The 21,719-nt window shown below is 47.0% G+C and overlaps 1 protein-coding gene across 10 annotated transcripts in view; it reads left to right on the top strand.

Moving 5' to 3' along the window:
• Positions 1–21,719, top strand: part of SLC4A4 (solute carrier family 4 member 4) — a 228,342-nt gene that overhangs the window by 125,625 nt on the left and 80,998 nt on the right. For 6 of the 10 annotated variants that reach the window (XM_075089980.1, XM_075089979.1, XM_075089984.1 and 3 more), the window contains exons 4-6: positions 8,391–8,526; positions 14,227–14,387; positions 17,068–17,247. In XM_075089980.1, the coding sequence (XP_074946081.1) occupies positions 8,391–8,526; positions 14,227–14,387; positions 17,068–17,247 (477 nt within the window). The remainder of the gene's footprint in view (positions 1–8,390; positions 8,527–14,226; positions 14,388–17,067; positions 17,248–21,719) is intronic. The other 4 variants (XM_075089983.1, XM_075089985.1, XM_075089986.1 and 1 more) reach the window with 1 other exon arrangement.

The following is a 21,719-nucleotide window of genomic DNA, read 5'->3' as shown; positions in this document are numbered from 1 at the left end:
GTACGGGGAGGGGGGTTGTGCACGATCACTGATGTGGTGAAGACGTTTAAGATACTAGAATACAACCCTGGCAGGATTCCAGAGAGGTAGACAGCGCACGTCTCTGCGAGAGACTGTGAAAGCCATACTGCTTTAAACAGGAAAACAGAGAAAAGCCAAAGAAAAAGAAAACCGCTGAGAACTAGGGAGCAATTTTTGAACTTTGTTATATATGGCAGCCACTGTGCTGCTAAATGCTTTAACTGGAGACTTGACTTTAACTCAGGTCCAAGGGAGGTGTGGTGCCAGACAGCGTCTCGTATCTGTGTGACGGTGGGAAATGTTACAAAGCTCAGAAAAAAGCCAGGCTTTCTCTAGATGCTGCTTTTTCTGTATTAAAGTCTTTTTGGCAGCTGCTCGGTAATAGCTCCTTAAAAATGTGCTGCTGTAGCAGTTTCACACAACTTGGAAGTAAGATGGCTGACCTCCAGGGCTAGTCAAAAAATACCGTCGTTATCCATATTTTGTAATGAATTGCTTGTTATGTAGTTTATATCATGCCAGGGCTTATAAACAGTGCGGTTTGTTACAGGGCACAGGCTACAGTACAGAAGCATGGGCTAGTTGTTCAGTAAAAAGAAGCGTCAGGGGCATCGCTGCCTTTGATGTAATGAAAAATGGCACTCGGTGAATGTAGAAAATGAAAAAAAAAAAAAGTGATAAAGAGAAATTTCCTGTTTTCTAGCAGTTAGGAAGCCAGTCGCTGCTGCTGAGCATCTAGCTGCAGCATACCCGGAGAATTGTGCGACCCACGTACACCTGATTCCGCACCCTTGCGGTCGGTGGAACCTTGCATCGATCTGAGCAGGCAGAGTCTCGCGTTGTTAATGTATTAAACATTCAGTCTGGCTCAACCTGCTAATTGTGTATCTGTGGGAGGCTATCAATAATGCATCTCACCTGGGATATGCAGCTGCCTCTGCTCCTGACGTGTTATATGGATACCGTTGTTACTGCCTGCAGCTGAAGAAACCGGGCAAATTTTGACAACAGCTATTGACAGCCTCTCCTGCGTGGAACAATGTTGGGAGGAGTTCATAATTAGACTGGAGGTATAGCATGCGATGGCCTCTCTGGCATAACTGTGTGCTTGGAATTAGCAGTCTGACTTCTTTTATAGGCAGTGCCTTTTATGTTCAGGCTGGCCAGCTTTTTCATTAGGTGATGTTGTTTTGAGCTGTCTGCTGTAGATGAGTCGATTCGAGACATTTTTGGAAGAAGGGTCTTTTTTTCTGTCCCTGTATCCCCAAGGAATGTTTCAACAAAATATCGGTAGACAAAACTTTCGTACATGATCTCAAGAGCACTGAAGACAAAAGGAGCTGAGAGTGCTCAGCAAATTGTTATGTAAAAGCTGCCATTCTTCTGGCACTTGAGAGAATGTGTTATTAGCAAGCATTTGTCTAATCCTGAAGATTTTTTGCAGATCAAAGACTTAATATATGCCACATGCTGCAGAGGAGCTTACAGCAGAATGTGTACAACCATGCAGTACAAGAGTCCAGGAAAAAATGGATTATTCGAGAGGCAGCCAGTGCTATTTATTATGTGCTGTAAAGGGTCACGATTGAGTGATGGGGGGGATATTTGCTTCAAGATGGATCAGGCAGCTTGAATAGCATTCTCCACTTCTGTACCCACTCTAGTCGTGAAAGAAATGGCCGGGGTTGGGAGCTGGGTAGTGTGGCGAGTGTTCCCCGCAGGCTGCCAAGCTCAGCTTGCGGACAAGTCTAATCTGCCCTGTGACCGGCCAGCACTGAGTGCAGCGTCAAAAAGTGATCGTTTGTAAGAAAAGGAACAAACTAAGCAAAAAAGAAATTCTCACGCTTGCTTAGAGCGATTAGCTGGAGGGTTGATCATCCAGAGGCGGGTTCTGCGAGACGCTGGGAAAGGCCCGATGTGCAGTCACTGAGCAGCATTTTCAGGTGCAAACAGGTCTGTGAAGCAGATGCCACGTGTAAATCTCGGTGCAGCTGACTTCTTCAGGGGCGCCTCAGGACACTTTCACTTGATAGAGCACTCGGGGAATCAGGAAATCAGTTCTCAGCCAGGTTGTTCTGCAGAAATTGGTATTACCTAGTTTGACCTTTATCTCTTCTGTAATGGGAATAACAGTTCTTACCCGTAAAGGTGCAAGAATAGCAGGGAGAGTCTATGCAGTGCTTCAGAAACGCTAGTAAACCAAGTGCATCCTTTGCCTTACCTTGTGGCCTTGGCTCGGTGTGTCAGAAGCCAGACATGAACCGGTGAAGATGTCCCAGACGATGATTTTTAGTCGCTCCTGGTTTTAGGTGTGACTCCGTTTGGGTTAGTCTTTCAAGGAGGCTGGTAAAACTGTGAGCCATAGAAGCCTTTCCTGCATGCTTTTAGGTGGTGCTCTTAAGTCTTATCTCTCATTCTCACTGTGAAATCTTACCCTGGCCTCGATTCAGAAGCAGTTCTTGCCAAACTGAGTAGCTGAACTAGCTCTTGCCTACATTAATCAAGCCAGGTAGATGCAGAGCAAGAATCTTACTGCGAAATGAAGATAGCGTGAATTCTGGTCTTATCAGCAAAGTGTAATCGGCGCTGGTCCAGGTTACTGCTGCTTCTGATGACACCCCTGTTGTGAAAGGGGTCCAAGGGGAGATAGTAAGTGTCCACAGTCTGCTCTGCAGCTGGAGTCGGTATGAAGGGAGAATCAAAATTCAAGTGAGTTGTGATTCCCCCCCTCCCCCCCCGCTTCTTCCTGGCCTCCTGTCCTTCGGAGCAGCTTTGCACTGTCCGTAGCCTGCAGAGCTCTGTCCTTGTGTCTCGCTGTTTGTGATCTGCAAGGCGTGAAGCCTAGAGAGAGAGAAGGGGTTGTTGCTGTTAGGGGGATTAGAATAATAAAACTGCCTGGTTTGCTGCTCGCATTGCTAATGCTGACTGGAGCATGGGGTTTTGTCCTCAGTTATCCGTAGTAGAAACTTACCCCCAGATAATGCCTTGAACTGCGTCTAAACACACTCAAACTCCGGGGCTTGTCTATGCAAGAACGGTCAGGAAAATGGATGGCAGTTGATCAGAGGTATAGATCATAAGAGAAATGATTAAACTGCGTAAGGTCTTGTATAGACATTAACACACAATTAAAACTGTTCTGGGCAATGGATTGGTTTTGGAATTGAAGTCAGCTGAACTAGAAAGAAAACGACTTCAAATCTGACGACAGTGCCTGCGCAGGTTTAACTAGCTTGCTCTGGCTTCAGAAGGATTTGAACCAGGTTTTGGCTGAGTGAGAGCAACCCCAGAAATTAATGGCGGTATAATCATGTCCTATTTTAATAAGTATTTGGAAAGCACGTTTGACAAATAGCCTTCCTTGATAATGTTACCACAGGCTTTGAGGAAGGATTTACACCAGGTCTTTTGGGGATTTCTGTAGCTGCTGATGTACCCCAGAGTAATGGAGACCTTCATGTGAGATGGTCTTTTTGGCCTTGAATGGAGGAAGCGGTTGACTGAGGTGCAGGTCCCAAGGGCATATGGAAGCGTCACAGGCAACAAGAAGCTGAAAAAACAGGAGGAAAATCGTGTTGGTTGGTTGGAGAAGAGGCTGTTTAATTGTACATCAACACAAATGAATCCCCCCCCGTCCCCCAAACCCAAGGCAGCATCGTACACCCAGAAACAACTTCCAGCCACGGCAAGCGAGGCACTTGTAACTTGGCACTGGAGAAGGAGGTGACTTTAGGATACTGGTCGGTAGCACGAAGCCCCCCGGCATTTCCGTGCGCAGCAGGGAGCACCACAGGCGCTGCGCCTGCTCTTCCATCGTGCCGGGCAGCGAGGGAGGGAAGGCTTCCCAACAGAGCCAGCGGTTGCGGGAGTGGGACCGACGTCGGGCTGGGAAGTTCATCTGTGGCTGATTTGAGGTTGTCGCGCTAGAATGTGTCTCTCTCTATTTCTGAGCTCGCTGAGATTTCGCTTTGTTGATGGAGATTGATTTTGCCTTTGGGAACCCGAGGGTATAAATCGTACTCGTAATTGGCCTGAACTGAACTAGGAGAAACTGCTGATGTGTTCATTCTCTTCTGCAAGTGATGTATTTTATAAGCCGCCTCGTGGAGCGCTTGCGACTGAACGCAAGAAGAGCAAAGGGAACAGGGTCGCTTACAGATGGCGATACCTCTGTTCAAATGTTGCATTGGAGCATTTTACCATCTGCAATTAATACCTTAATTCCTCCCATTCAGGGGAAAAATATAATCGTAGCCATCTAAATCTGTGGATTAGCATTTTCTCTGCTACATATGTCTGTTCATCATCAGGTTGTTTCTTGAATGAGACAGCGAGGAAAATAATACTAAAAAGACTTAGTGGCGGCGGCAGCTGATCCTGTCATTAATGGCGCTGGTTCCAGCAGCTCCTAAACTGGATGGATTAGGTAGAAGCGAAGGTGATGGTCAAGGCTGGGGGAGGCTGGCGGGGTTGATGCTCAAAGGTCAGGCAGGGGGAGGTCTGCAGAGTTCACCCCCCGGGCTAATTGCTCTCCAGTTCTTAAGCCTGGTACTCAGCTGTCTGCCCTGCGCTGAGCACACAGTGTTCGCTCCGGAGATTAAGATGAAAATATGTTCTCCTTGCTAAAAGAGAGCACATAAACAACCCATAAACGGCCCATTAACCTACAAAATCGCAATAAAGAACATGTGGTAAAGTGAGCTATAGGAGACCTGTGACCCAGCAAATTCCTTAATTGGATTTTGGACCTTATCATCTGTGTTAAATGCAGCTAATAGGAAATCAGCAAAAGCAAAAGAAAGAAGAAAAGAGAGAAGGGGTGACCTATGGTGCGCGTCCAGGTTTGGTGGGAGCGCTTCTGTAACGCCTCTCACGATGCTCAGTGAGCAAAATGTCGTGGGTGGTTGTGGCATTATCGTGTTAGGGGATCCGAGGATCAGGGGTAACACTGTAATAAAACCACTTCAAAATTACTGAAAAGAGAGAATTTTCCCATTGGCTGCAACCAAGGCCTCCAGCAGCTCTGGAAGCTCCGCGGTCACTTCTCTTACAGGCTCTTCCATCCAACTGATTGCTGTGCTCCACGTTGCTTTTTGAAGCAATAGGATGTAAATTTATTTTATTGCTTTTCCAGCTGTGATATTTAAATTCCGTTCAGAATCCAAAAGCATATTGAGAGTCAGGAGTGCAGACTGAGAGGGAAGATGATGGAACATGCATGTTACGGGCACTCCGCCAGCAGGTCTTGCTCTTCAGCTGGAGGGTGACAGCAGAGTTCAGACACCATCTGCCACGAGCTGTGGTCATCCCGCTGCAATTCCCCAGGCCCTTTCCACCGCTGTGAAACCACCGAAAGGCTGGAGAGCGGCAACCGCTCGACGGTGGTGTTCTTGAGCTGAATTCAAACCAATTAAGGGTAGATGGAGAAGCAGATCACGGAAGTCTGTGACCTCTTGCAATAAGCTGTTCTGTGTGTTCTTTGGCCAGGCATCATCTTTTAGTTCTCTGTGTTTAAAGGCCTTACCTGAATATTTGGTCTCTATTTCAAGAGGTATTTTTTCCTACGTACACCTAGTGAGAGGTCTCTGCCCTGAAGCACGTGCAGAAATCGAACCCTGCCTCCTGACGCTGGGGTATGTTGGTTTCAGCACAAGCTTCTGGCCCCAGTGGTTGGTTGGGACTGACTGTACAAAGGCGAGCTCAAGCGTTATGCCTAGTTGTGTTTTTAGAATAGGATAATCCTAATTATTTAGACTAATGTTTGTTTTAAAGGTGTTTTAGATGCAGATTTTTAGTCCAAATTGCTTTTATAATTGCAAGGACGATTCTCATGCATCAGGTTCTGTGTTTGCAGATACATTTTGGAACTGTTCTGCAAAGTGCGTCTGTTACATCTGAGTAAAATAATCAAACACTCATTATGTACCTCACAGATTCTGAGAAAAAAAGAAAATCTGTAGGAACTAGTGGTTGTGTAAGAGTGCTAATTACCACGGTGGTTAATATGTATTTTTCTGTAACTAAACGTCTGTAAATCCAGCTTAGCAATATTCTTCCCTCCTGTTAGGAGCATATCAAAGGAAAGCTTTTGGGTTTGTGGGAGGCGACGGGTTCTCTCAAAGGAAGGACTGATAGGGAATGCGAAAGCCTTTGTGGAGCCACTCTGGGCATCTCGCTGAATGGTGGGCAGCGTGATGTGGTGGCTCAGGCGCAGACCGGCCGCTCTGCGGTGGAGGGCTGCTGTAGCACGTGGGCTGGGGCGGTCGTGGTTAAGGCAACTGTGGTTATGAAACGGTACCCTTGAAACGACGAGCTCGGGAAGGGAGTGGCGATACGCGGTCACCGGGGTGTACGTGCAGTTAATTATTTGTCCTGGGGGTCGGCAGGGCTGCAGAGAAGAGCTGTAGGGGCCGCATCTCAGGGAAGTGAAAATGGAGGGGGAGAGTAGATGGGGATTTCTGGGAAGAGGTGTGGACCAGCACTGGTTTGTGGTGCCTCAGCGGGTTTCACCGGTGCAAACACGCCGGCGGTGTTAGCAAACACGGGTGGATACGCCTAGCTGGCCAGGAGAGAGGCTGGCTGCACTGCTGTGCTCTGTATGAAGGGGTGGTCAGGGCTTTCATAGGTTTCCTTAATGGGATTGTGCTTCTGTGATGGAAGGCAATGCTGCTGAGGACTTCACGGCAGGAGGGAGGGGCGTGTGAATGTCCCTGCTCCCGTTTAAGTGAGAGATCATCATCACTTTCCAGCCTATTTAGCAAGACATGGGGTCCTCTGAAGACCTCTTCAGAGGTTGCCTTCTCTGGTGCTGGGTTGGGATGTTAAAGAAGAGACATGAGGCTGCTCTATAAACATTTAAAGCCAAAACAGTGGTAGGTGCGAGGGTGCCCCACAACCTGTGCTCCCCGTACCGTCCGGGCTGAGTGCTGCAGGGGTTTCCAGGTGCGTGGATCGGTGTGGTGTGATCCCTCCTGCCTCAGTTGTAGGGCCGGTGTGGGGCAGCATGCTTGGATGCCCAGGGAATTGCAAGGGCATTTATGACTGCAAATATACTTTCAATAGAAAGGAAATCTGGTTTATGTTATGAAAGTATCATTACCCTAACTGATGAAGAAATCAGTTTGCCTCAACCTTTGCTTCGTAGTTTAAGAAGAAAGCTATGAAAGTTTCTTTTAAAAACCAAAAAGGTGGGGAGGAAAGGGCATGTTTCTTACTGGTTCCTTTTTTCACATTACAACTTGAGACTTTGTTTACCCTGGAAAAATCAATGGTGATTGGACACCTGGTGTAATTAATTATTTTGCAACAGACAGACAGCTGATCTTTTGAAAAGAAAGGAGTTTTTAGCAGAACTGTTCAAAGTTCATAGTCTGCTGTTTAACTCTAATGCTAATAAACATTCAGCAGAAAGGATGTCTGTCTTAAAATCTCACATGATCACACCTTCATTTTAAGGTGATAGGATCAGAAGAAAACTGTACACCCTGAGAAGGCATCCAGCAAGGTGGCTCTTGTGGCGTGAGCTCCAGCTGCCTTTGGGAGATGCCCTTAGGTCTTGGGATGCGGACAGTGATGTTCTCGGGTTTTAATTTTGAATCACGCGTGGTTCTTAACCAGGAAAGGGTTTCTGCTAATTTTTCATGAGCCAATAATGTAAATGAACTTTGCTTGCACTATGAGAAGGGCATGTGTTGAACATAGTTTCTTTTGCCTAAATGGGAAGTCTTTTCCCAATGGGAGCAGTTGGTTTTTTTTCAGTGCATTGGTGCCTGACTAAATGCGGTGGGTCGCATTCTTCATGTATAGATGAGACAACCTTTCTGTTAAATATTCCTGTGTTCTCCAGCAGTAGGTCTGGGGAGGTTACAGCCTGCCTCGCAGGCCAATGGGAGCCCGAGCCTTGTGGACAGGGAGGGGAAAGCCAGCTATGGGATGCTGTCACAGCAAGCCCCAAAATAGTTTGGCTGAAACTGGTTTTACGTCATATAAAAAAGGGGGCGAAGGATCTCAGCTGATCAGAGTACGAAAGGTCCTTGGGCACGCACCATAGAGCATATTGGTTTTGAGCTTGATAGTGCTTTTTTTTACAAGGGCTGCAAATTGCTGTGACATAGTTAAGGACTGTAGGAAGAGGCAAGTTTTCCTGAACTTTACTCCCAGCTTGAACTTTTAAGACGTTAAGTGAGAGGCGAGAGAGGGAGATAGACGTACCCTCGCTCACGCCCCTCCGTCCGCAGCGACTAGGATGTCAAATGGAAAAGACAGCGTGGAGAAACAGCTGAATGGCTTTGGGGAGAAGGGGAAGGAGAGGAGCCGCACGTCCCTGGTCATCTCTCAGGCTGTTAACCGCAGTATTTTCACCTCTGCAGTCTCCCCTGCTGCCGAACGCATCCGCTTCATCCTCGGAGAGGAAGATGACAGCCCGGCGCCCCCGCAGCTCTTCACGGAGCTGGATGAACTTCTGGCCGTTGATGGACAAGAGATGGAATGGAAGGAGACTGCAAGGTGGGTCGCTTTTCCTTTACCCTGAAAGGGAAAGGCAGCTGCACAGGACCCCCATAGGAAATGCTTTTTTAGCATTCAGTTGGGGTAATAGCTGTGCTACAGGGTCGCTTGGGGAATCCACAGAAAGGAGCCTGTGTAGCTCAAAGAACCTTTCTTTGGTAAATGAGGGAAATTGAGGGTATCTTTAAATATTCCTTTAAAAGGAAAACTAGGAAAAAATGGAGTGCCAGATCTATTTGCGTAGTTTGCCTGTGGAAAGCCACCAGACATACGGGCTTGCTAGTGCTTCGCAAAGAATGCTGATGTCTTGGCCGGAGCTGTCAGCAATCGGTGCCTGAATAAAGCCTCTGCAGGTGTGTCAAAACTACTTCAATTTTGTTGGCCAAAAGTAGGTTTGAGCCTGACCCCACCACGCACCACAAGTTGGGAAATTTTGACAGTGTCCCTCTCCTAGCGAGTTACTGCTGAAATTCATTTTAAATAGGCAAAAAACCCTAAAGGTTTCTTTCTTTTGAGGAAGTTACTCAAGGTGCGTGTCAAATGCTGGATTGGGTTGCCTGCTGTGAGTTTCTTGGTTAGGTTCTCTGCCTGTTTCTTTGCTGATGCTGTTGGTTTGGTCAAAAAACCATTCCAAAACACTGGCATGGTTTTTTGATCTGGTTGACACAAGTTACGTAGAGTTTATTTCTGAGCACCACCAAAAAAGCCATTGGATTGGGTTTGTCATCTAAAGGCTGCTGTTTAGCCTCTAGCCTTAAAAAGTTTTGATGGTTTTATCCAGTAAAGATACCTTTCTTGGGTTTTGCCATAAAAGGTAAGCTCCTAATTGCAGCCTGTTTGCTGTGAAGGCCTGAAATGTCCCACCAGAAAGAGGCGCTCAGCCAGCCGGGTAGCGGTCCAGGGCTCCACCTTCCCTATTCCCAAGCCCCATCGCTTACCCTGGGGCTTTTCATTTTCCTTTATTGTGGCTGGGCTAAGCTCTTTCCCCACCTTCCAGTCTTAAGGGTACCTCCTGTGTTCGTAGTTAGCCCATGTTGTTTGGTTACCTTAATCTTCTTTACCTGCGATTTAATGAACTGCTCCACCACCTACCCCTTTACCCCCTTATCTTCTTTTAGTTTTACTTCTCGGTCACTTGGAGAACCTATTTAAAGACTTTTCACCTTTTACTCTTTAACTTCTTACTTGTTGGTCATCCTTTTCTCCCTTTATTGCTTTTCTTCTCTCTTATCATTAGTTCAGTACTTGCATTTTGTCATCTGTACCGCCCACCTCTGCTTTTCACGGGAAATTGTGCTTCCCTCTCGCCAGGCATAGGTCTTTGGGAAGGCGTTTTCGTGACATTTTGTTAGAGCTTTTCCACGATTCAGACCTTACCGTGCTATTTCTTATCGAGCAGTCTCTTTGGTCTCTCTTTTGCAGTATGAATATTGGGAAGCTCTGTTTTCCTTGAGTCCACAGGTGGCAGCCATCAGCAGACAGGTGCCCCGAGTCCTGCGTGACGGATCGCAAAGCGCTTTTTTTCTGGCGGGACGTTTGTCAGGAGCTCTTCGCTCTTGCGTTGAAAGGACCCTACGGTGGGATGTGCCTGCGCTCTTCGTACTGTCAGGTGCCTGTAGAGAAAAAGGGAGATTTTCTTCTTCTCTGGCAAATGATTTCTGGTTTTACGTGCTTTCACACGTCTTTGGTAGAAGTGCTGGATGGAGCTGTATATACGATTCTCTCTTTAAAGATACATATGTACAGTAGATGCTTTAAGCACCCTCTTGAGGCACTGTGTAATTCCTAAATTTGGCCCACCCTCCTGACTCGCATGCTATTTTCGTGATAGCGATCTTGCATAGTGTATGATTGTTCAGGATTTTTCAGTAGCTTCCTTGAAGTGACTTAATCTTGCACAACAAAACCTGCTGTAAGCTACGGAGCGGCTCCTGCAGCAGGCCATACTGGCTAAAGCTGGCCAGCTCTGCGCTTCAGCGGGCAGGGGAGCTGCCAGCTGAGCAGCTCGCTGCAGCTCTTTGGTCCAAGACTTGAAAGAGGATTGTATCAAAAGTATCTAGCAAATGATACCATCCCTTCCAGAGCTGTTTTGGGCAATAGAAAAATAAATGGTACGTGTCACAGAAAATTTCTAGCGAGAACCTTAAAGCTACCAAATAAAAGATGTTCCCAGAAGGGGACCTTTAGTTGCCCATCCTGGTTCTTGATTTTTGTGAGCTGAGCTGTCTGTGTTGCAGCCCCAGTACAAACGGGCTACAGTTGTCCCCCTGCAGATGGGGACATTTCTGACAGAGCAGGGCGCGAGGATGGCGTATTCCTTTGCGCGCTCCTGTGGCCTGTTGGCGCATCGTGGCGTCGCACCACCGTTCGCAATAAAGGGCCGTTTTGGAAAAACATCCTTAGCGTACGCAGGGTTTCACAACAAAGCCGTGTGAACGCGTTAGAAATAGAGCAGTAAAAGGGAAGGTTTATTGCTGTTAAAAGGTAACCTGAAGATTTGGGTCACTGGGCGCTCCTTGTTCGTTTTGTTGGCGCTTGTAATCGATTTACCTGGTGTGGATGGACAAGCCTTTGCACTAACGTGCGCATGTTTGCATTTCAGCGGTAGTTACAGGATACAGAGCAAGCTAGGAAAAGGAAGACACCTGCAGCAGCTGGAAGCCACCGGTCTGTTTTGAGGCTCAGTACAGTCCATTTGGAGAGCAAGACGTGCCCACCATAGCGTGGGGATTGTCATTCTACAGGGCAGGGAGATGGTAGAAAGAGCATGAGGTTACAGAGCAAAGGAACGAAAGGACAGTGGCATGGCGGATAAGTGGTGTTTTTTGTTTTTTGTTTTTTTTTAATCTTCTGTTACAGTCTTATTTTATTACGTAAGCTCTGTCAGGCAGTACGTTTCTATCCTTCACCCTTTTACACATGATAACATTAACACGCCTTTTATCCAATCCTTTTTGATGCTCTAAAATGGGAAAAAAAAAGGAAAAGCTCCTGCATCTCAGTTAGCAGAGATGCTGGCCGGCTTCACAATATGCATACATGGACTGTACCGTTGGCCCCCAGGCACACGCTGGGAGTGCAGGGTGTATTCTGCCACGAGCGGCACTTGGTTGCCTCCGGATTTTTTTCTCGCCAGCCTCAGCCCTTTGGAGCCAACGCTGCTGCGAGGTACCTCAATTCCATAGTCCCCAGTACCAGGAGAGCCTTGCTGGAGCCATCAGCGTTGTTTCCAGGGCCCTGGCAGACCGTGGGTGTTGTATGTCACACCTTGCTGCTTCTCGGGTGTGGTCACAAGTAAGTTAAGTACAGCTGGCAGACAGGAGGAATATGTAGCTGTCGAGAGCAGAGCGGGATAGAGAGGAGGAAGGTAATTTGATTGTTTGTTTTCTCAAATAACAGTGGAGATAATCTTTTGCCCTGAAACAGTACGTTGCTGCTAGGCTGCAGAGAGCATTGCTTTCAATGCTTGGGAAGCTCTCGAGAGCTGCACCGTTCTATGCTCACGCGATAGGAAGCATTAACCCTGTGGCTGTCTCTCTTGCTCTCTCCGTTACCCTCCACGCTGGTAGTCCGGCACTTTTTTCCTGTGCTCCGCAGCTGCCCATGAAACTTTCTAGTTGTGAGCGAGCTGTCGTGCAAAAACAGATGGAAAAAAAAAAATAGTAAAGAAGGCAGCATTGGTTAAATGTATGGGAAGCCACGTGGACAGCTTTGCTTAACGCTGGCTTGGCAGGAGATGGTGTGCACCAGGGCTTCAGGAGGGACTTAAGAACCAAGCGTCTAAAGCTGCTTCAGGGTGTTTGGAGGCACCTCGCTTTCAATCCCCATTGAAACGGATGGGCTTGAACGCTCCCTGGGGAGAGTGGCGTTCTAGGGACTGTGCGCAGCGGAGCGGGGGCTAGTTCAAACAGGTTTGTAAGTTAAATGTGGTTTATTGTGTTTATATTGTGGGTTATAGTGAGGGAAGTAAACAGAAAGCAAATACTGATTGTAGTGAAGAATACGCTTTCACCGAAAAGACAAACGCTTTGTAATTTGCAGCCTTCGTGCTGTTGCAGGGTAAACTGCGTCTCAGTCCCACTAACATGTTGCCTTTGAAGTCCGTGGATTTGCAGCTGCCCAGGTCCCTTAGGTGTCCTGGGAAGTACCTGGATTTTGTGAACTAAATAGAACCTTATTAATCTGAGATCAAATTCAGACCTTTAGCTTGAGTTTAAAAGCAGCTTTAAAAAAAAAAGTAGTCTCAAAAAGAGATGATTGCAATTGAAAAGCATAATTGATTAATCCTCAAGTAACACATTTTTTCAGGATTAAATATAATTTTACTTGGTGTTAATAATATTCTTTGGAACCAGTTTATGAGCTTCCTTACCTTTACATGTGTGGTTTTTTGTCTTAATAATCCCCTTATATTAGTCACTGGGATTTTCATTTTCCACATATATTAAAATAGTATCTCAAGGCAGGATTAAAAAGCACTTCTGCTTTGCAATTAGATGATATTAAAACGCTTCCTTTGTCCTGCACTCTGAGCTGATACCAAAGCCATAGCTGGCTGCTGCAATAAAGGAAGAGGGCCTGCGGCGTCTCTTCCCTCGTCCCGGCGCAGGGGAGGTGGGAGCCGGCTGAGATCTCCTCCTCCACCCCGCAGAAGGAGCTGGTGGCTCCGTCCCAGGCCGCCCACCCGTGCAGACCCCTGGCCAGGCGCAGCGGGGCCAAGCCGTGGAGGTGGAGGCGGGCTGCAGCCCGGCGCTCAGGGAGCTGAAACATCATTTTAGGTGTGTCAGGAGTATTTTGCACAGAACAGAACTTAACCTTTGCTCTAATCTTCAACTAGAGATGAGCTGAGCTTTCCTATTTTTTCAGACCTACTTTGTTAAATCATTAAACAACGGCTAAAGAGCGGAGAGGGAAATGACAAACCCCTTAATTTGTGTCTTTTCCTTTGGTGGCTCACTTGCTCTGCTAACAACATCTTCAGGTTTGGCTGGGACGTGCTCTTCCCCTCCACCCTTTGCCTCCCGCCAGCCTGTGGGTACGGGGCAGTATTTATTCAGTGCTGCTGAGTTTTGACAGTGGCTGAAGTTTTCAGATTTTATTGTCCGGATTTGAATGCTCGAATACAAGTCACCTTATTCCCAGAAATGCTGATTTCTCCCCCTTGCCCTGCTTTTTTGTGGAGCTGTGGTGCTCAGCCCTTCTCACCTGAGATTATTCAAGTGTGAATGTAGTTACCACTCTGTCTCTCGGTTGGGCCTGGCGAAGTGGCGGTGGAGGAGCTGTGCTTGGTTTGATGCAGTGTCCTGTTAGGGACCGGGTGTGCAAACCGGGGAGGCAACAACCAGGTCTCAGCTGAGTCGCTGAAGCTGCCTGTGTACTCTTGGCCTGGAGCAAACATCAGCTAAAGGGTGGTGTCAGTTTTAGTGTTGGTGAGAGCTATTAAAGATAACACGTTTTACCTCCCGTTTGCAATAGTTTACCAGCAGGCAGAGCATTGCGGCCGCTCAGCTGACACATGCCGATTCATTAAGCCTTTGCAACTTGATCGTGGATTTGTGGCCTCGGAGACGTGTGGGAAAATGCCTGTGCTTGAACTTGTCGGTATGCCGTGACGGTTCAGCTGTCTCGCTTCTGTCCGAGATGTATGTCTGCGAGGAGCCGGCTGCTTTAACACAGTCTTGTCGCTCTGCCCTCTCCTAGGTGGATCAAGTTTGAGGAGAAGGTAGAACAAGGTGGGGAGCGATGGAGCAAACCTCACGTGGCCACCTTGTCCCTGCACAGCCTGTTTGAGTTAAGGACGTGTATAGAGAAAGGCTCGATAATGCTGGATATGGAGGCCACTTCTCTCCCACAGGTGGTGGGTAAGTAGAGCTGCCTTGGCTCCTTCCCTCAACTCTTCCCTATGAATTTTTGTTAACCCTGATGATGGTTTCACTGATGGTTTTAATGAAAGTGCTGCTTCTTGAATAAAAGAGGAAAATGAGGAAATAATCCTCTAATGAGTACATAGAAAGGGAAAACTAGAAAGTACCTAGAGAAGGATAACAGATCAGTGAAAGATGTTCTCAATTTGGAAAGAAGAGTAAAAGAATTGACTTCAAGGATAATTAGTGCTTAATTTTTGGTCATTATACAGAACCATTTGGATCCTGAAATACATATCTTGAGTTATATCCTAAGATATCACTACACGTGGGTGAAAGGAATAGCATACACTGATTTATGTTCACTGCCAGAAACATAACATGTAAAAGGCCAGCTCGCTCAGGATAGAGGTACCTGGCAAGTACGGCTTCGTGCAGAGCGTTGGCCCACGTGCTTATACCACAGCCTGGTTCTGGCCGAGGTCCCAGGGTGGGCCACTGACGGCAGGCGAGGCTCTGTGTAGGATGGGGGGCTCCCCTCCGGCAGAGGGGAGCGAAGAGCAGCCGCAGCACCAGCTGATGCTTCACTCTGTGGAATGGGATGGCAATTTTTTTTGCAGTCAAAACAGCCGTGGCCTGGGATGACACGTAGTGACATTGCCGAGAGCTATACCGTGTTCCCGATGACGTGGGAGAAGACATACGAAAATAAATTTTAAAAGTGAGCCATCCACTGGAGGTGCATTTACCCAAAATGCTGAGTTCAGAAGCCATTGTGTGAAGAGGTGCGGAAGAGCAAAAATAAATACACCCCCACACCCCCCAAAACTCAGTGCTTTGAGCTATCATCTCAGGAAGCAGGCTCAAAATCGTCCTGGCGTGAAATTATCAAATATGAGGTGTTGCACTAGTTTGTAAGACTTGGAATTACAAAAGCTGACTCTGAAGTTATCTACAGAGTTTTAAGCTTAGTTTTGTAGGTGCTTATGGTGGCATTTATCCTCCTTTATTTCTATGTCTGTGCATCCAAATGCACGGCTTCGCAAAGTTTTAAAAAAAAAACCAAAACCAACACCAACCAAACCTCTGAAGTTTTATGCTGAAGCTGAATGTGCTTCAGAAGACAGCAGCTGATGTCAGTGGTACAAACTTTAACTCTCAAACATTAAATTTCTTTTTGAAGTTGCTTTGAGATGTCACCTTCAATATCCTTCTTCAGCACCCAAATTAAATCTAAGTCCTGGGAGATTAAATGACAAATCAGTGGCTGCTGTCATTGTAACACTGTCCTGAGTTGGGGTACTTGTGCTGGCCCAGGTCCCTAATCAGATAGACGGGGCTGTCCAAGAAGCCTGCAGTCTTGGTTTCCAGAATTATTTAATCACGATCACTTGGCTGGTGTCTAGCAGTGACATGCAGGAAAGGAAAACTTAGAGCTCTCTCTGTCTCATATCAGAAACGTGGAAGGGAAGAAATGCTTGCCAAACAGAGAAGGATAGAGTTGATGAAGGCAGACATGTTGTTCTGAAAGAAGTATTCCAAAACTCACTAGCAAAAAATATGAGCAACAGAAACGTGTAGAGAAATGGCACTTGACAAAAATCAACCTTTTGCCAAACATTTTGTGTAAGCGTACCTCTACGTGCCTGTAATCATCCTTTTCTGAGCCGGGGTGGAAGAACCAGCCTTTTTGCCCTGGTGATTTGAAGAGGCGTTAATTCTTGGGCAGCATATAGAAGGTGACTTTCTGACTCACTGAATTAGCAAATGTGATGCATGTTCTGCCTCCACTTTCCCATAACTCTTATTATTAGCACAAATAAAAGTTACTGGTAGACAAATAAGAGCTGCCACTTTCCCTTGGGGGACAGCACGTTAACTGAAGTAATCAAGGGAACGACTTAATGTGAGATTCAATGCACAATAGAGGTGCTTAATAAATCTGGCTGCCTTTTTTTTTCCCTTCTGGGATAGGGGAGGAGAAAGGAGAGAATGGGAAGTGTCTTTGCAGTGGGCCGGGAACCTTTTTTCCTGGAGATTCAGCTAAAGGCAAAGCCGCGTGTTAGGTCCTGTGACAATTGGAGCAGGCTCTGCCTTGAGTAGCTGCCGTCATCTTACTGCAGTTCTGAGAGCGAGTGATTTAATTAGTTACCCATCTCCGGGACTTTTTCCTATCATTAGATTAGGTTTTACTGGGGGCCTGCGAGGTGAACTCAGGCCTTGTTGAATCCGATAGAAGTTTTACCATGTTCTTTTTGGGAGCATACTGGAAATCGCAATGTAGTTGTAGCTTCTTCACTGAAATACAGGGTCAGAGCAGATTCCCTTTCTGAGCTAAGAGCGTCTCGTGCTGGGTACGTGTTGAGTTGGAACAGGCTCAGTGGCACGTATGTACATAACAGAAGGGAGTCTCAGGGCAATAGGTGCGTGTTGGTGGCTGATGGGTTTTGCTGGGTGGAAATGCTTATGTTCTGTTTCGAAAGAAATGTCTAAAAGAGATTCCAAATTTTAAAAAAATGGTGAAATCTGGTGGTTTTGAGACGGGAAGGAAAGCCTTCAAAATGGTAGGGTGAAAATGATCTGCCTCTCCCCCTGCTTTCCCTTGATGCAGCTTCGTTTTGTGCTTTGTGATTAATCGTCCTCTCCTCTCCCTCACCCCTTTCTTTGCGTTCTACAGAAATGATCGTTGACAATCAGATCGAGACGGGGCTTTTGAAATCAGAACTGAAGGACAAAGTCACCTACACGCTGCTCAGGAAGCACCGGCACCAGACCAAGAAGTCCAACCTGCGCTCTCTGGCTGACATTGGAAAGACCGTCTCCAGTGCAAGTAGGATGTTTACCAACCCCGATAATGGTAATGCAGAGGCTAACTGGCTATAGCCTTCCCTTTTAAAGCAACCCACCAAACTTGCCCGCCAAAAACTAACTGCGTTGCCTTGACAATGCTTTTCTAACCCACGATTAGTGTAGCGAGACCCGTACTGATAACCGCGTCAGTGGTGGGCTCTGAAGGCTGCTCTGGCCGTGGCACATCGCTCTAACCGTATCTTCACTGGACTGAGTGGGAGAGGAGGGGAGGCAGCAGGCAGGCAGCAGGGTGCAGGAGGCGCAGGGAAAGGCAGGGCGATGCTCTTGCGGCTGGTGCGTGGGAACCATCATAGGAAAGAGAGATTTACAAAAAAACTCCAGCCGTGCCTGAACTAAAAGGCCGATCATTCGAAGCGTTTGGGCAGAGACAAAGCTTTCACGCGTGTTTTATTTCTGTAAGGGATGGTGTCGATGACACTCTTAATCAAAAACTACGTGGTAGTAACATCTAGCTTGCATTTTATTGCCATGAAATCATTGTCCAGTGTGGGTAAAGCTGAATTCCACCTTGCTTTATTCATCCTAAAATTGTTTTGTGGTGTATGTTGTGAATGTGTGTCTCTCTCACAAAACGGCACGATAGATAGTGCCGTGTCTATAGTGGTGTCCGTAGAAGTGTGTGTGCGCCTGGATGCAGACAACTATAGAGGCCTTGGCAGCGGCTCTGTACTTGTCCGTACATTGCGATGCGCAGCCCTCCTACTAGCGGTGATCAGAAAAGAGGAGTTCTGAGCCTATTTTCATGTCTTGGAGTTCTGTCAACTGCCTCCTCTTGCAGTCTGGAAATTTGTCTAGAAGCTGCCATTTTAAAATACCCAGAAATGAAAGCAAGCGAAGAAATTATTTTCTTCTTGCTACATTTAAGGCCTCTTAGTTTTCTGTGTTCTGCTTCAAAAACTCACCCTAATATTTCTCCCTAACCTTTTCTCTTACTTTATCAGTATTTCCTACTTTTTATCATCCTTTGCTTTTGCAACAGGTGTGTATGTGCATGCGAAGAATATTTATTGCTCTCGATGATGCATCTTGTCACGTACGAGTGCCTTGCTAATGCAGTGCCTAAGTGATTAACACACAGGCGCAATGACATGAATCAAGGGAACGTCCTGGGCGCACAGCTTTTCGGTGAATATCCCTGCAGGAGTCCAATGGAGCAAAGAGAGGGATGATGCTCTGGAGAGCGTTATAAATATATTCCAGTTGTGGGGAAGGAGCTCAGCGTGGCCAGCTGAGGTGGTTGGTGCAAGCCCAAGACAGGGGATCCTCTTCCAGAGCGTACTGCAGTGAGGGGAAGGGTTCTTCTGGGCATCACCAAGCTTTGCTTTTGGCCTGCAAATTCCCACAAGCCTTGGGCAGACACTGTGCTGACTGGGTAGTATACACAGGTGGGAGCGCCTGAGGAGGGCCAGATCCAAGAGGGGTGGTGTTCAGGAGCTCGAGCTAAACCGTTGCTCCTCAAGGTCCACTACTCATTTTCCATTAGTGTCAGGCATAAAATTTGTAGGTGCCTCAGCTTCTTGCTCTAAAATCAGCCAGGCACTTAAATCAGATGCCCGGAGGATGCCTCAGTCGTGCCAGGCTTGGGCACCCGGCGGGTAACCCGTGTTTGTTTTCAGTTGGCATTAAGACATTACGTTCTTTCCAGTACCTGCTCTGGGGCTTTCCGTTGTGTCCTCCCCGCTGTTTGTGTGAGAGGCATCTCACACATCTCACGGCCATTGCAGGTAAAACGCATAAGCATTATTTGTGGTGGTGTCTACAGCTATCGGCTGCCACCTCTGTGACTACAGCTCCTTTTGGACCTTTGAAAAGATGAACAGGTTTGCTTTGAGGAGAAGGATCCTGGACTGTAGCCATGCTGTATGGGAGGCAAAACATAAGGCGGACATGACTTCAGCGCGCGCCACTCGGGTGCTTCGGTCACCTCGCGCGTGGGGTGGGCCGTGCCCGCGGTTCTCGGCTCCTGCCCCAAACCCCGCTCCTGCAGGTAGGCACTGCGATGCTGAGGGATATGCTAACGTGGAGGGACACAACAAGAGTCTTAGCTGAAGGGGTTAAAATGGTCTCCGTTTACAGCATGCATCCACCTTCCACCTCTGCATTCCATCTGTTTTTACTGCACCCTATGCCTGCAACAGCCTCCGCTTTTTGTCAGCAGCTGGTGAATGTCAAATTCGTCCTTTCTGCAGTTAATGTCCTTCCTTGAGGAGCCATCAAACCCTGAGAGTGTTAAAGACAAATTAAAAGTTAGTGGAGGGGTTTGAAGGTGAATCATGCTCAGTGTATTATTTAGCTGTACCTTAGATGCTAAGCCCTGTCTCTTCACTGTGCCGGAGCTAGGCTTTCAGGCTGGTTAAGGAGAAAATAATCGCGTGCTTATCCTGGGAAGGGTGACGCTGACAAAGGGCATTCGTCTTAAGTTCTCGCTCCAGCCCCTGCTTATTCTCATGGCCCAGGGCATCCTTTTTTGGGATCCGAGGTGGCTTTGTTTTTCATTCATATCTTTTTCTTGTTCAAAGGGGCCAGTTGTCTCAGTTGGACTGATTCTCAAGAAATTCTTCCCTGGCTCTGCTTAGCCTGCTGGCTGACCTTCAACCACTCATTTCATATTGTTTTGCCTCTGTTTCCCCACCTGGGATGTTTATGTTTCATAAGAATATGTAATACATTATGTTCCATGGCAGTTCGAGTGCTTTGAGACTTAAGGAGGGAGAGGCTTAGATACAAAGGGAGATAATTCATGAATAGTTGTTACTTTTTCATTAAACTGTAAATAATAAATAACAGTAACTCGAGAATATATTTGATCGAGTCATACCATGCCCCCTGGCATGCACTGAGTGCCTCTCACGCGTTTCTAAAGGCAGAACTTGTCCTTTAGACATAAAAATTTAATGCGGCCCACAGGAGTGCAGCTGTCTCTCAACGTGGCTAATCACAGTAATGAAAGTGCCATCAGCCCCAAGCCCTCATAAATTTCCCCGAGAGTTTCTTTCCGGGTAGGTGTTTCCTTTCAGCGTCTACCTTTTCATTTCAGCACCAGCGAAACTTCCATCCAATATTCACGTTGCCGCCAGGTTTGTGAGAAGGACAGCCCCTCTGCGCCTCGCTTGGTGCTCCCCTCCGCGCAGTAGGGTTACGGGCTGGTAGGGCTGGGAAGCGGCTCGGCTTTCTGCTCGACTGGCCTTTACTGCCGTTGTTAAACGGGGGAACTTCTCATCGCTAGTTGCCCCATAAAGCGCGCTGATGTGAATTACGAAGCACGCCGCTCATTTAATGGACGCGGTTATTGTGTGTTCATTAAGGGTTGTTAATGAAACGATCTCTACTGAAGCTGAACCAGACCCTGCTGTAGGTGTAAAGGTGTCATGCAACTTACTGGCTCTTACTGGGCAATCACAATTGGTTTGGAACCGATGATGTTGATACGTACCTACATGTATTAAAGTACTTTCAAGAACATTTATTTAGGAGGCACTTCAGCGTGATGTCATTACCATGGATTCTGCCCATGATTTCCCTGCCTTTTTTTAAAAAAATTCAGGGCAGTTGGGCTTAAAATCCAAATTAAATGATGACAGAATTCTTCAAGGGTATTTGTTAAATCTGAAATCTGGAAATATCCCCTGGGCCAATGGTTCCCTGGTTAGCAGAGTCATCCTCCGACCCCTTCTTTCATTTCACTGCTCTTCTAGTAGATAAGACTAAGCAGCAATCAGATGGGCAGAAACAAGGAACTTTGGAGCGGCAAAGGTGTGCGCTGAGTGCCTTTTATTCATTGCTGTGTCGTAAAGATTGATATTTGGGTCATGCTTGTGGGAGGATGTTTTCTCAGAGGTCTTTTTGCTCTTGGGAAAGAAACGGAGCAAAAGATGGTAATTTCTTGTGTGGCAACAGACGGAGGAGGATAAATCAAAGCACTCCTTTGCTGTCCATTCAGCAGGAAAAAGATGATTATCAAAAAGCCGAGCAGGCAAAGCTGTACCAAGTAATTACTCAAAGTTACCTTCCAAAGACACCACCCTTTTCGTTTCTTTTATTGGCAGAAGGTTGAGCTCTATGAAGTGTTCCACGAGGACGTTTCAATTTTACATTTCAGTTGAACTCCTGCAGTGTGTTTTCACAGGTCTTTTTGGGCGCCTTGTTTCTTGGACTGGCTTTCTAAGGGTTCTCTGTGGCCTTTCCTGGCCCTGGGTACAGCACTTGACGCGAAGCCCTGCTATAAATAACGTACGTATACGTTAGCAGCTCTCCAGCAGTCCTTGCCCAGCCGGCACACCTTTGGGTTGTAATTCAGGTTTGCCACTGTATAAAATGAGAACCGCGGTCACCGTTCCTTATGCAGGTGCCTGAGGATTGTCTGATCAATGTTTACCCGTGCTTTGGTGGTGACATTTGCTATGCATTTTTGACATTTTTGGTTAAAAGCTTCCTGCCCGCCAGCATTTTGTGTAATTT

This window comes from Phalacrocorax aristotelis, chromosome 4, assembly GCF_949628215.1.
Source record: "Phalacrocorax aristotelis chromosome 4, bGulAri2.1, whole genome shotgun sequence".
NCBI classification, from domain to species: Eukaryota; Metazoa; Chordata; class Aves; order Suliformes; family Phalacrocoracidae; genus Phalacrocorax; species Phalacrocorax aristotelis.
Note: the sequence above shows the minus strand (reverse complement) of the source record. Positions and strands in the feature narration are given on the sequence as shown.